Source organism: Sus scrofa, chromosome 5, assembly GCF_000003025.6.
Source record: "Sus scrofa isolate TJ Tabasco breed Duroc chromosome 5, Sscrofa11.1, whole genome shotgun sequence".
NCBI classification, from domain to species: domain Eukaryota; kingdom Metazoa; phylum Chordata; class Mammalia; order Artiodactyla; family Suidae; genus Sus; species Sus scrofa.
In genome coordinates, this window is record NC_010447.5 from 87,772,866 (window position 1) to 87,785,793 (window position 12,928).

Genomic DNA, 12,928 nt, shown 5'->3' on the forward strand with positions numbered 1-12,928 from the left:
CAAAACAGCATGTGGCACGTAGTTAAGTGCTCCTGAATAAATGCTACCTGCTGGTATACCACTCAATCCCTAAAAAATGCAATGCGTGAGGGCAGAAGGGGAGGGGTCAGGGAAGGGATAGAATTCTACCCAGTTGTTAAATCAGCAAGCATCAAAATCCTATCTGTTCTGGGCTCTAAGAATAGAAAGATGAATAAGACACACCCATTGTCCTCAAGGATCACAGTCTAGAGAGAAAACAGGTAAGTAGATACAAGCATGCTATTATAGACTATATACAAAGGCACTGAAAGTCTTCATGGGGCCTGGCAACTCTTTCATACTCAATAACTGCGATACATACTTTTAACTGCTGGGAGAAATAGCCTAGTTATTCTTCAAAGTCCATTTCGAATTCTTCTTCAGCTATGAAGCCTTTTTCCATCTTCCCAGATATGTGGCCCTCCCATCCAAGCATATCGTACCTGTCCTAGAACATGCATCACTGTTTCTACGCTTGCACCTGTCCTAGAACATGTATCACTGTTTCTACGCTTGCTTTATTCACCTTACTGAATTATGGGCCTTAAGGCAAGAACTGTATCTTGCTCATCTTTATATACTCTGAAGTATAAAATACCATGTCCTGCCTATGATAGGTCCTTAATAAATACTTTAAAAATTGGATAGCATTATCTTCAAAGGATTGCTCCATTATTTTATCTTTCTTGACTTTTACTATGGTGAACATCAATTGTAAAAAGACAACTGTCTTTCCTGTAGGTTATCCATTCAGTTGTTCCATTCCATTAGCATGAATATTAATGCCAGACTATATTTATAATATCCATTATAAACATTAGACTATATCATTGCTTCCACATTTCTATATTTCTTTTAGGTCAATATTGGATGATAACTAATTTAGTTAAATGACTCTATTTTTTTTTGAGTGATTTTATGGTTTCTTACGGATTATATTGTATGAATCTCTCAAGCCTTAAAGGGTTATGCCACTTGGATTTATTTACTTGCCAATTTTTTGCTAGTTTCTAAATAACTAACAGCATTTTTCACTTACTTTGTGTAGGTAAATGCGAGTGTAAGGAACAGGTATTAGGAAACTCCAAGGCATTCTGTAGAATGAAATATTCATATGGTAAGTTTGAAGTCTTTGAATGCTTCTAAGGATCTATTTAACTAAATACAAAGAGTTTTAAAGGAAATGGGTGGCCTGGTCTATGACATTCTCAAAATCAAAGCACCAGTTTTATATAATAACAGTAAACACAGTATTCTGGTCTTGACCTAGATTTCCCTAATAGAGATGGTGTTGGATGTCCTGGTGAGAGCAGGAGGCTTTTAAATCAAAGGCAAGGTCATCCTACTATGTGGAAAAGAGGTGAACAACAAAAAGAGAAAAATCATGACCATAATCCTTTCTTATGGATACTTCCTGTTTTATTCATCTAAAAGGGAATCTGTAATGATTCCTGGGCTACTTTTTCCTACTTAGGACTACGAAGCAATCAGCTGAAAGCAGTATATTTTACAGTGATTAAAAGTTCAGACTTTGGATTCAGACTACATGGGTTTTATTTCTGGTTTATTGGGTGGGTAGTCTCTCCAGACTTCCCGATCTGTAAAATAAGGATGACGCCACATCTCCATGAAATGAGATTTTTGAAAAGCACACAGCATATTACCTTGCACATACTAGATGCTCAGTAAGTGGTAGGGAGAAGGAAGAGGAAATATATTTGCATTGAGACTAGCTCTCTGCCTGAGTCTCTTCCCTGCCCTCTCTATATACTCTAGACTCCTCTACCTTTCAAATACCAGGAAAATAAAGTGTATGGACAAAGGGAAATGTCATTGCCCTAAGTAAAGACTGTTGCTGTCTTCAAATTCTAAACGGCTTTATGTTTATCTTTAAGTATATTAAAGATAGGTTCTCTTATTACACAAAATTGTCCATCAAGACATAGATGAGCCAGTAGGAACTCTCCTAATAATACAGAATATTGCAGTCAATGTTCTTGAGGTCTACTTTCTTCTCCACTGCAACTTAGCCCATTACTTAATCTCTGTCCACAACCATTTCATAGATGGAACAGCATAGTAGAATCATGAGTCATACGGAAAACTGGATCTCTGCCATCACGTAGAAGGACAGCTTCCTAACCTCAGTCAGTCTGAATTTTATACCAGGAGAAAAAAATCAAGTAATTAATAATATTATTTAATCTCTTTAGAATATGTAAAATACATTCTGACAGTAACATTTTGCTCTTTGCCATAACACAAAGCTAGCCATAAGAGTATATAATATAGTTGAATAAATAAAAACCAGGATAACAATTCTACTTCCTGTGCATCTTTTTTCTATTTAAAAAGCGGAATTTATTTGCCGTAGGCAAATGGGTGATATTTTTTAGCATAGTGATATGGAAAGAAACAGCAGTTGAAAACATCAAAGAAAGAAGATAGTCAATACAGATAAATGAGATGAAGTTGGTACAAAATCAATGAGCCTAATTATTGATTTTCTTTCTTTTTAATGAGGTATAAATAGTTGATCTCAATATTACAGAAGCTTCACAGAAACAGACTCAAAAGATTTTAAAACCAAACTTATGATTACCAAAGGAAAAATGTTGGGGGGAGGGATAGATTAGAAGGTTGGGATTAACATATATACACTGCTACATATAAAATAGGTAAGTAACAAGGACCTACTATATGGCACAGGGAAATCTCAATGTTCCGTAATAACCTATATGGGAAACGAATCTGAAAAAGAATGGAGATATATATATATATATCTGATTCAATTTGCCGTACACCTGAAACTAATATAACATTGTGAGTCAACTATACTCTAATAAAAATTTTTTTAAAAAGATGTATTTGACCAAAAAAAAAAAAAAAAAAAATATGTGGAGTTCCCGTCGTGGCTCAGTGGTTAACGAATCTGACTAGGAACCATGAGGTTGCGGTTCGATCCCTGGCCTTGCTCAGCGGGTTAAGGAGCCAGCGTTGCCGTGAGCTGTGGTGTAGGTTGCAGATTCGGCTCAGATCTGGCGTTGTTGTGGCTGTGGTGTAGGCTGGAGACTACAGCCCCGATTCGATCCCTAGCCTGGGAATCTCCAAATGCCACGGGAGCGGCCCAAGAAATGGCAAAAAGACAAAAAAAAAAAAAAAAAAAAAAAAAGTAAGTTTTAGGTGTACAACTAGTGAGTCACGATTTTAAAGGTTATATTCCATTTATAGTTATTATAAAATATTGGCTATTTTCCTTGTATTGTACAATATATCCTTGTAGATTTATTTTATACATAGTTGTTTGTACTTCTTAATTTCTAATGACTTTTAAAGAAAATTTCCACATTATCATCATTAGTTCACTTCTCCGTTATACTCTGAAATGCTTATTTAAGTTGTTCACAGTTCAAAGGATAGTATGAAATTCCATGCATTTTGACTTTTGGGATTATGTTGTTACAGTGCTAAAAATAAAGATTTTATCAGCTCATGATAAAGGATCTCATGCTGAGGTCAATGTGAAGATTAAAAAAGTCTTAAAATCTACCAAATTGAAAATTTTACGAGGAAAGCGAACATTATACCCAGAATCATGGACTAACAGAGGCTGCACTTGTCCAATCCTCAACCCTGGTGAGCATTAGACTTTTCTAGCTTGATACCTACCTTGTCTCTGCTGATTTGCTGCTTGTCTTACATTCTCTGAACTACAACCTAAATAAACTCAGCAAGAGCATCTCTCCTTTTCACCATCTGAATTCTGGGGGAAATCCAAATGGAATTCTTTGAACTGATATAAAAAAAGTTTCTCTTTTACATGCTCTATAAAAATAAACTATTTTAAATCCAGCAATATGATATTCTCTATCCTGAAAGAGAAGTCTCAGATCGGTTCCAGGTGCCAGTAGCAAGGAAAGCACTTTCATGAATTTATCTGCTGCTAATACTGTACTGGAAAACTAGGTCCTATTACATTGTCCTGGTTAGAACTTGCTCCCAAAGGAAGTTCAAATCCCAAAATTCCATCTGTGCAAATAATATTGAATTCATTTTTACTATTGCATGAGAAGCATCTGTTTCTCCTGGATAAAAAACAACTCTCAAGTTTTCATCATCTTGTTTTTCATTAAATGGTCATTCTGGTTTCAAATTAGAAGCAGCAAAAATAAACAAACAACAAAAGCCACTACAGAATCTTAGAGAAATTTGGAATGGAGGGAAATTTGCACCTTCAATGTTATGGCAGACATAGAGGCAAGCAAGTGAGCATAGGATTCTTTCCTGTTCACTCAATAAGTACACTCTTCACGCTGTGTCATAAGATGTTTATTTCTCTGTCTCCCTCATTACATGTGAGGATGGAATTTAGATTTTTGATAATACTATCTCCAGGACCTACTTTAATACTGAAATAATTATAATGTAGTACCCAGACAGTATGTTCTAGTAAAACAATATATTTTAAAATCTTCTGTATTTCCCTGTTCACATAGTTGCCATCTATGTCTTAATGGCACTGCTAAAACAGGTTCATAATTTGTGTTCTGGTCTAATTCTTTTCAAATTTAAGTCCAGGAAATGACAGTTATATTAAAAGTAGCCATTATGGTCTTTGGTTAATAAATTTGACAGAAACAGGTAACTGAGAGAAAGAGAAAGAAAGAGAGAAATTATCAATAAAATATCCCCATCTCCCAATCTAAACTGAAGAGTAATATAAAACTCCTGACTTTTTTTTTTTTCTTTCTTTTTGCCACACCCTTGGTATATGGAAGTTCCCTAGGCCAGGGACTGAATCCAAGACACAGCTGTGACCAATACCACAGCTGCTACAACGCCAGATCCTTAACCCACCGCACAAGGCCAGAGACTGAATCTGTGCCTCAGCAGCGATCTGAGCCATTGCAGAGACAAAGCCGGATCCTTAACCAGCTGGGCCACACAGCAAGAATGCCAAACTCTTGACTTTTGATCGTTGTCTAATCTTTCATACTCTTTGCATTTTATTTAAATTAATCTAAATTTTAATAAGGAAAAATTTTACAGACATTTTAAATAATAAATGTTTCCAAAGAACAAATGAAGTGATCAGAATCTTGGAGTTTGAATACCAGAAACTGAGAGTCATTAAATTTTATTTCCCAATGATCTCTACCTGGGAGTTATCCCTATAAGCACTTTCTACTATCCTGGCAAAAGAAAAGAAATCCATCCAGTTTTTTAGTAAGACATTAAAAACAAAAGCTTTGACCATCTGAGCCACCCTCCAGGAAGTGAGCTATACTTCCTAATAGGGTTTCTGCCAAACAGGGTAAAAGAATCAACTGAGTTCATCATGATTGAAAACATAAGAACAATTATTCAAAGAATTCTTGAAAACATGTTTATTCGCTTTGATGAAAAGACTGGAACCTGCCAAAGCAAAACCAGACACTCTTTCATTTCACTTTGTTTTTCCATTTTTACAAGTTCAATAGAAAAAGCCAGAGAAAGCTGATAAGAAAACTCTGAAACCTTACACTCCAACTTGTTCCTTTTGCTACTTTCGAAAAGCAGTCTAATTGGCATCCCTGCTACTTCATTCATTCCTGCATGCATGCATATATCTACTCATTCATCAATTATATATTTTAGAATACCAAGACTAGCACTAAAGTATATTTTCTTTTTCTATAGATACAAAGTAAACTTTGTGCCCTCAAACTTGTAGCTAGGTAGATGTCGAAAGCATAGAGATAGGAAAATAAAATGAACATGCTAATAAGTGATGCAACAGATAACATTGTTTTCCACGATAATTTTTGGCATGATGCTGTCCCATAATTTATGGGTTTATTCACCATTATTTTAATTAATTTATGTATATACTGCAAAATGATGGCAAACTCTTATATTTGTTCTATTTATAGGAAAGTCCTTTAAAATACTAGACTTAACACTGAAAATTATTACATAGATATATTTTTTTAAGGCCACAACTGTGGCATATGAAGTTCCTGGGCTAGGGGTTGAATCAGAGCTGCAGCTGAGGCTTATACCACAACCACCGCAGCACCTATCTGAGTCACACCAGCAACCTACCCTTCAGCTTACAACAATGCTGGATCCTTAACATAATAAGCAAGGCCGAGGATTGAACCTGCATCCTCACAGAGACAATGTCAGGTCCTTAACCCACTGAGCCACGACAGGCACTCCTGTTGTATTTTTATTTTTATTTTTATTTATTTTTAATAATTTTTTTATATTCCCACTGTACAGCAAGGGGGTCATGTTATCCTTACATGTATACATTACAATTACAGTTTTTCCCCCACCCTTTCTTCTGTTGCAACATGAGTATCTAGACAAAGTTCTCAAAGCTATTCAGCTGTTGTATTTTTAAATGTGGATTTCAGGGAGTTCCTGTCGTGGCTCAACAGAAAGGAATCTGACTAGCATCCACGAGGACGCAGGTTCGATCCCTAGCCTTGCTCACTGGGTTAAGGATCCAGCACTGCTGTGAGCTGTGGTGTAGGTGGCAGACGAGGTTCAGATCTGGCATTGCTGTGGCTGTGGTTTAGGCCACTGCTACAGCTCTAATTTGACCCCCAGCCTGGGAACCTCCATATGCCAGAGGTGCAACCCTTAAAAAAAAAATGTGGATTTCTTAATTTAGAGATGATACAAACAACATCCCATTATGTTGGAGTTCCCGTTATGGTGCATTGGGTCAAGATTCCAACTGAAGTGGTTTGGGGTCACTGCAGAGGCCAGGATTCAATCCCCAGCCCAGCACAGTAGATTAAAGGATCCAGCTTTGCCACAGCTGCAGCATAGATCACAGCTGTGGTTTGGATTCAGTCCCTGGGAAATTCCATATGGCACGTTTAAAAAAAAAAAAAGGAAAAAAAAAAAAAAGTCCGTTATATTTTAACTAGTCTGTTAATCAAATACTTGGGATTCTTTTTCATGCAGAAGCTAAGGATTACCCTTTAATTTTTAGGATGTTCCCGTCTTGGCACAGTGGTTAACGAATCTGACTAGGAACCATGAGGTTGCAGGTTCGATCCCTGGCCTTGCTCAGTGGGTTAAGGATCCGGCATTGCCGTGAGCTGTGGTGTAGGTCGCAGACACGGCTCGGATCCCACGTTGTTGTGGCTCTGGCGTAGGCTGGCTGCTGCAGCTCCGATTAGACCCCTAGCCTGGGAACCTCCACATGCCGAGGGAGCGGCCCTAGAAAAGGCAAAAAGACAAAAAAAATAAAAAATAAAATAAAATAAAAATAAAAAATGTTAAATACCTTATAATTCATCTTACATTAATGCTCTCCAGTATTTGAAACCTGTGTCATTATTTTCTCTCTTTTTTTTGAAAATCCCATCATAGCTATTTTTAAGTTTAGGACATTTCTTTTAATAGTCTTTAATAACCCTTTTATTATTATAGAAGCAATACAGGTACATTATAGAAATTTAGGGGAATTGTTAAAAATTTTACACTTCTAAAAGAAAATTAAAAAAAATAAATTTTACACTCCTACTCAGGATGATCTCTGTTAACATCCGAGGGCAAATCCTTCCACCTCATTCTCTACGCATGTATATATTGTATTTTTTAACAAAAATGAAATTATAGTACATGCTTTAGTCTGTACATAGCCTACTTTATTCAGTTAATGACCGTTAACTTAAATTTTAGTTTATTTCATATACTCTAATACTCAGCTTATATCCAAATTTCCCTACTGATCCCAAAAGGTCTTTTAGAGCTGGTTGTCCTTGCCAGTGTTCAGTCTTGAATTACACATTGTATCTGGTTTTTAAGTCCCTCACGTCTCTTTTATTCAAGCACAATTTCTTTTTGGTGTTGAAGAAATCAGACCAGGTATCCTGTTGATTATCCTGCCTTTTATATTTGTTTGGCTGGTTCTTTGTGGTATCATTTAGTTTGTCCCTCTACTTCCTACATTTCTTGTGATATCTGAAGAATAGCTTGATAGACTCAAGACAAACATTTTGACCAGAATTCATTATAGATATTGTTGTGTGCTTCATGTTAAATCACATCAGATAATACATAGTACCTGGATGACCCACCATCGGGGTTGCTAAAGTTGACTCTGGGGTTAGAATGATGAGTCTGATCTCGCCATTGGGCAGTTTTATTTTCCCTTTCGAGACTAGAAAACAATGAGTGTGAGTTACTTAGTCACTATACAAACATCCAGCTTCTCATTAACTATTCATTTAATGATTTTATCACCAATTGGCAATCCTTTCCTGAATGAATTGTTTCATAGAGTTTGAGAAATAATGTTTTTCTAATTTCATCTAATTCCCTTCATTTATTAGTTGACATTATTCTGTAAGGGAACTTTCTCTCCCAAGCTGGGCTATTAGGTTACTGTGAAATGTAGTTCCTACTGTAAAAGCAGGATAAATGCTAAATTCTTCCCCTTTAATTTCCAATTTCCACAGTTTTAACAACTGCCTCAAGATGATAAGCTAATTTTTCTTTGGATTTCTCTTGTTTGAGTACCACTTTGGAATTAGGGATTTTTGTTGTGTTGACATGTTTCAACACACAATTATTACGTTCTTAGTGTTCAAATTTTCAAAACTTTAGCAAGTCATAACCCCCTCCTACTGGTTCCTGTGTTCTTTTAAAATCCCCATTAGGAGTTCCCATCGTGTCGCAGCGGAAACAAACCCAACTAGGAACCATGAGGTTGCAGGTTCAATCCCTGGCCTTGCTCAGTGGGTTAAGGATCTGGTGTTGCCCTGAGCTGTGGTGTAGGTCACAGGCGCGGCTTGGATCTGGCGTTGTGTGGCTGTGGTGTAGGCTGGCAGCTACAGCTCTGATTGAACCCCTAGCCCGGGAACCTCCGTATGCCGTGGGTGCGGCCCTAAAAAGACAAAAGACTAAATAAATAAATGAATAAAATCCCCATTAATCTCTGAAAGCTTCCTTGCTTTTAAGCACATTAAGAAGTCCCATGCTTCCCTTGTATCTTCCTGCCCTGGACCTAGAAAAAGCCTTTCACCAAGAAGCCTTGGTTTGTTTTTAGTGAGACCTGTTATTAGAGACCACATTATGTTTGTTACAGGTGTTCATTACTACTGGAATGACATTTTTTAAGCCATTTCAGTGAATGAACAAGACTATACATAAACCATGAGTTTAAATAGACATTTTCAATTGAATGGTAACATCTCATGTTTTCCCTTGAGTTTTAAAGTATGGGTCTTTTTATCTTACATTGAAAAGTTTTATTTTACAAGTGTAATTACTTATTTTCTCTATCCTATAACATTAAATAAAATTGTTTTAAAATACCTATATCAATATTACTATAAACAACTACTGAAGGAGATTATCATATTTCTTTTTATTAATATACAGGTAATGAGAGTGTCCTTTCATTATTTTGTGGCTGTTTGCCAAAAGTTTTTACTTGAAGCCTGAAAAGAACTTTGAATTATAAAATCAGCACTAGATCTGGTTAAGTCTTATCATTTTTTTAAGTATAACAAACAAACATCCAATATTCCAAAACATACAAACTTTACATAGGAAATATGTGTTATTCTCTATAACCCTAGCTATCTTCCAAACGGTTTTCTCAAATGTTTTCTCAAATGTTTTCTGAAAAGTTTTCTCAACTTGTTGTTTCTCAAATGTTTTCTCAAATGGCTGTTTCTCTTTTATAAAATCCTCCTTAATATACACTACCACATACAGTGAGTCTCTAAGAAATACTGATTTATAGCAAAATGTTAAGTACCCATAGGATCCTGACTTCTTTACCATAAAAGGTGGTATAGTAAAGAGCAAAAGTTCTACACTCAGGAGTTCCCAGTGTGGCACAGTGGATTAAGAATCTGACTCAGCGCCTCGGGTTGCTGTGGAGGCACAGGTTCCATCCCTGGCCTGGCAGCAGTAGGTTAAAGGATCCAGCATTGTCACAGCTGCGGCATAGGTCGCAGCTGTGGCTCAAATTCAGTCCCTGCCTAGGAAATCCATATGCCATGGGTTGGCCATAAAAGGGAAAAAAAAAAAAGGTTCTACACTCAGGCCAGAGCTTGAGTCAGAGTGCTGCTGCTTCCTGGGAAGCACTGATCCTTAAGCATACCAAACTGAAGTTTCCTCATTTGCAAAACAAGGACAGAAAAAAAATAATACCTACTTCACAGGGTTATTTTCAAGATTAAATGAGATCATATATTTAAAGCACTAGGTACATAATATTTACTAAATGTTAGCTGTTATTACCTATGACTCCCTATCCAGCTATGAATTTATAAAACCATGAACCATGCATGTATAAAACTGCTAAAGTCACATCTCCCCTTCAACAAATTATGATACTAGATAGCCTCTAATTTTGTTCTCTTTTAGGTTTGGAGTACCTTGTAGCAGGACATGAGGATGTAAGAACAGGCAAACTAGTGGTGAATATGAAGAGTTTTGTCCAGCACTGGAAACCATCTCTTGGAAGAAAAGTCATGGATATTTTGAAAAGAGAGTGCAAGTAGCAGGAGAGGTGTATAGCACATAATGGCATTTCTCTTTGTACAAAACACAAACCTAATGGAAAGGAGACCTCAAAAATGAAACTGGAATTTTTTTTAAGTGCCAAAATATATAGACATGTTCTAATGCATGGGCCTTGTCTAACCTATTTCTTTGGGGTCCATGTTTAAATATAGTTTGTTTCATAAAGAGAAATGAAAAATTCTATACCTGTTTTCTTTGGGACTGATTCTGAAATTCCTCACTGTCAAGGATATGTTAATAGCAGTATGATATTTAGCAGTGATCCATTAAGGGCAATGCATCTAACAAGGACTCCTCTCAGCTTCAGATATGTTACTTCCATTTTGTGCTACTTGAAGTAATTAATGAGATTTTAAGGAATCCCCAACCCTACTATCAGAAAAGGTGTTTCTTAAAAAGAGCCTTCTCTTACGTGGTGTGTGTGAACTTTGGTCTGTGGGGTGTTAAATGGAATCTCTCCACCTGTATATAGTATTCCATTGTATAAAGCACTTTACTACCTACCACTTGTGTTGTGAAAGTTTGGAGACTGCTGTTGACAGAAAGAAAAGAAAAGGGCATATAAGGAAACCTGCTGAAACAGAAGCACTACTACTATGTGTGGGAAAAAAGTGACCATATAAAGGAAGTTGTACCCTTTAACCTTGAACACTTGGAGAAACTATGTGAAGAGGCAACCTGAAAGGAGAATATATTTGCATGAAGTCTCCGCTTCAGGCTAGAGGTTAGATTCCACGGACACTGGCTAGGAAGAAACATTTTTAAAAAAACAAAACAAGAAGAAACTTTAAAATAAGAGAAAGGAGTCATATGTGTAATAATATGTTTGGATAAAGAGGAAATGGACTTTAAATTTTAAAAAGCCCATTTATTTGCAGTGTACTTATATACACTTCAAAAATGATTGTAGACACAGAATTGGTTTTATTTTTGTGTTTAGTATTTAAACCTGAATATTGAAACTGTTTCCTCCTTGTCTTTATTAACAGTATATGGTCATTCTATTTACTCATTTTTTGACACAATGTATGTGATGGTTCACCAAATTACAATTTTTTTCATTATTATTCATCTTCTGTATGCATGCATAACCACTATACATACCATTTCTTCTGTACTTGAATACACACAAAGTGAACCACAGTGCCATAAGATTAACTTCACATACAGAACATATTTTTTCCTGAGGTCCTGTGGACTTGCAAAAAATATATATATATTGCTCTGTTAATTTTTTTATATTTCATATATGTAATAAAGGAATATGATCTGTTGATTTTTGTTTCATTTCCTGATCATCTCTTTCATTGACGCTAAAGATCACCTTCTCTTAATGAGGGAACTCAAACCAAACTCCTTAAATTAAGAAAATCAAATAAGGACCCGGTATTTCTAACTCCTTTCTGGTGTTTGGGGAGGGAGTGGAAGCTAATTCATATGGGTTTAATTTCTGTAGGTGTTGGACATGCAATTTTTCCATCAGATACACTGCATTTTTTATATTACATTTACTTTTTAACTAACTTAAAAAGTAATAAAACTAATCATTGAGGAGTTCCCATTGTGACTCAGGAGGTTAAGAACACAACTAGTATCCATGAGGAAACGGGTTCAATCCCTGCCCTCGTTCAGTGGGTTAAGGATCTGGCCTGGCGGTGAGCTGCGGTGTAGGTCGCAGACATGGCTTGGATCTGGCATTGCTGTGGCAAGTGGTATAGGCCAGCGGCTGCAACTCCAATTCAACCTCTAGCCTAAGAACTTCCACATGCCACAGGTGTGGCCCTAAAAAGAAAAAAAAAAAAAAGTTGTTAAGAATACAATAAGCTATAATGAGAAAAAAATACCTATATTCCAACCATCCTGTGATAACAGCTGTTGGCATTTTAGTATAGATGGTACTAGACTGTTTCTACGCATATACATACCTTTTATAGAACTGGAATTATACATACTCTCATGAAAACTGCTTTTATAACCTGTTATCTCTAAATTTCTTACTTAGTCCTCTCTTATCCTGGTAGGTAGGATGCTATCTAGTAGGCATCATTTACAAGCAACTTACAAAACATGCTATAAGTATACTATACCTAGAAAATATTTTAAATACATCAAATACAGGATTTTCTTAAGTTTCAAAATTGCCAGGTTACCTTCTTTTCCATTTTACTTTATATGAAACAACTATTGCCCATTAAAAAGAATATAAATAATGTTTACTTTTTAAAGATAAGAAAGATGTCCATGATATATTATTCAGTGAAAGAAAATGACAGAACAATACTCACAGTATTAGTCCTCACCCCCAGAAACACAGAATATGTACAGTGTTTCAAATAAATAAATAATATATACAGTGTTTCAAAAA

The 12,928-nt window shown here is 36.0% G+C and overlaps 1 protein-coding gene across 4 annotated transcripts in view; it reads left to right on the plus strand.

Annotated features, from left to right (window-relative positions):
- Positions 1–11,839, plus strand: part of NTN4 (netrin 4) — a 113,552-nt gene extending 101,713 nt beyond the window's left edge. For 3 of the 4 annotated variants that reach the window (XM_021092741.1, XM_021092742.1, XM_003481747.4), the window contains exons 8-10: positions 1,070–1,138; positions 3,487–3,657; positions 10,405–11,839. In XM_021092741.1, coding sequence (XP_020948400.1) covers positions 1,070–1,138; positions 3,487–3,657; positions 10,405–10,541 — 377 coding nt within the window. In that variant the 3' untranslated portion in view covers positions 10,542–11,839. The remainder of the gene's footprint in view (positions 1–1,069; positions 1,139–3,486; positions 3,658–10,404) is intronic. The other variant, XM_021092743.1, reaches the window with a different exon arrangement.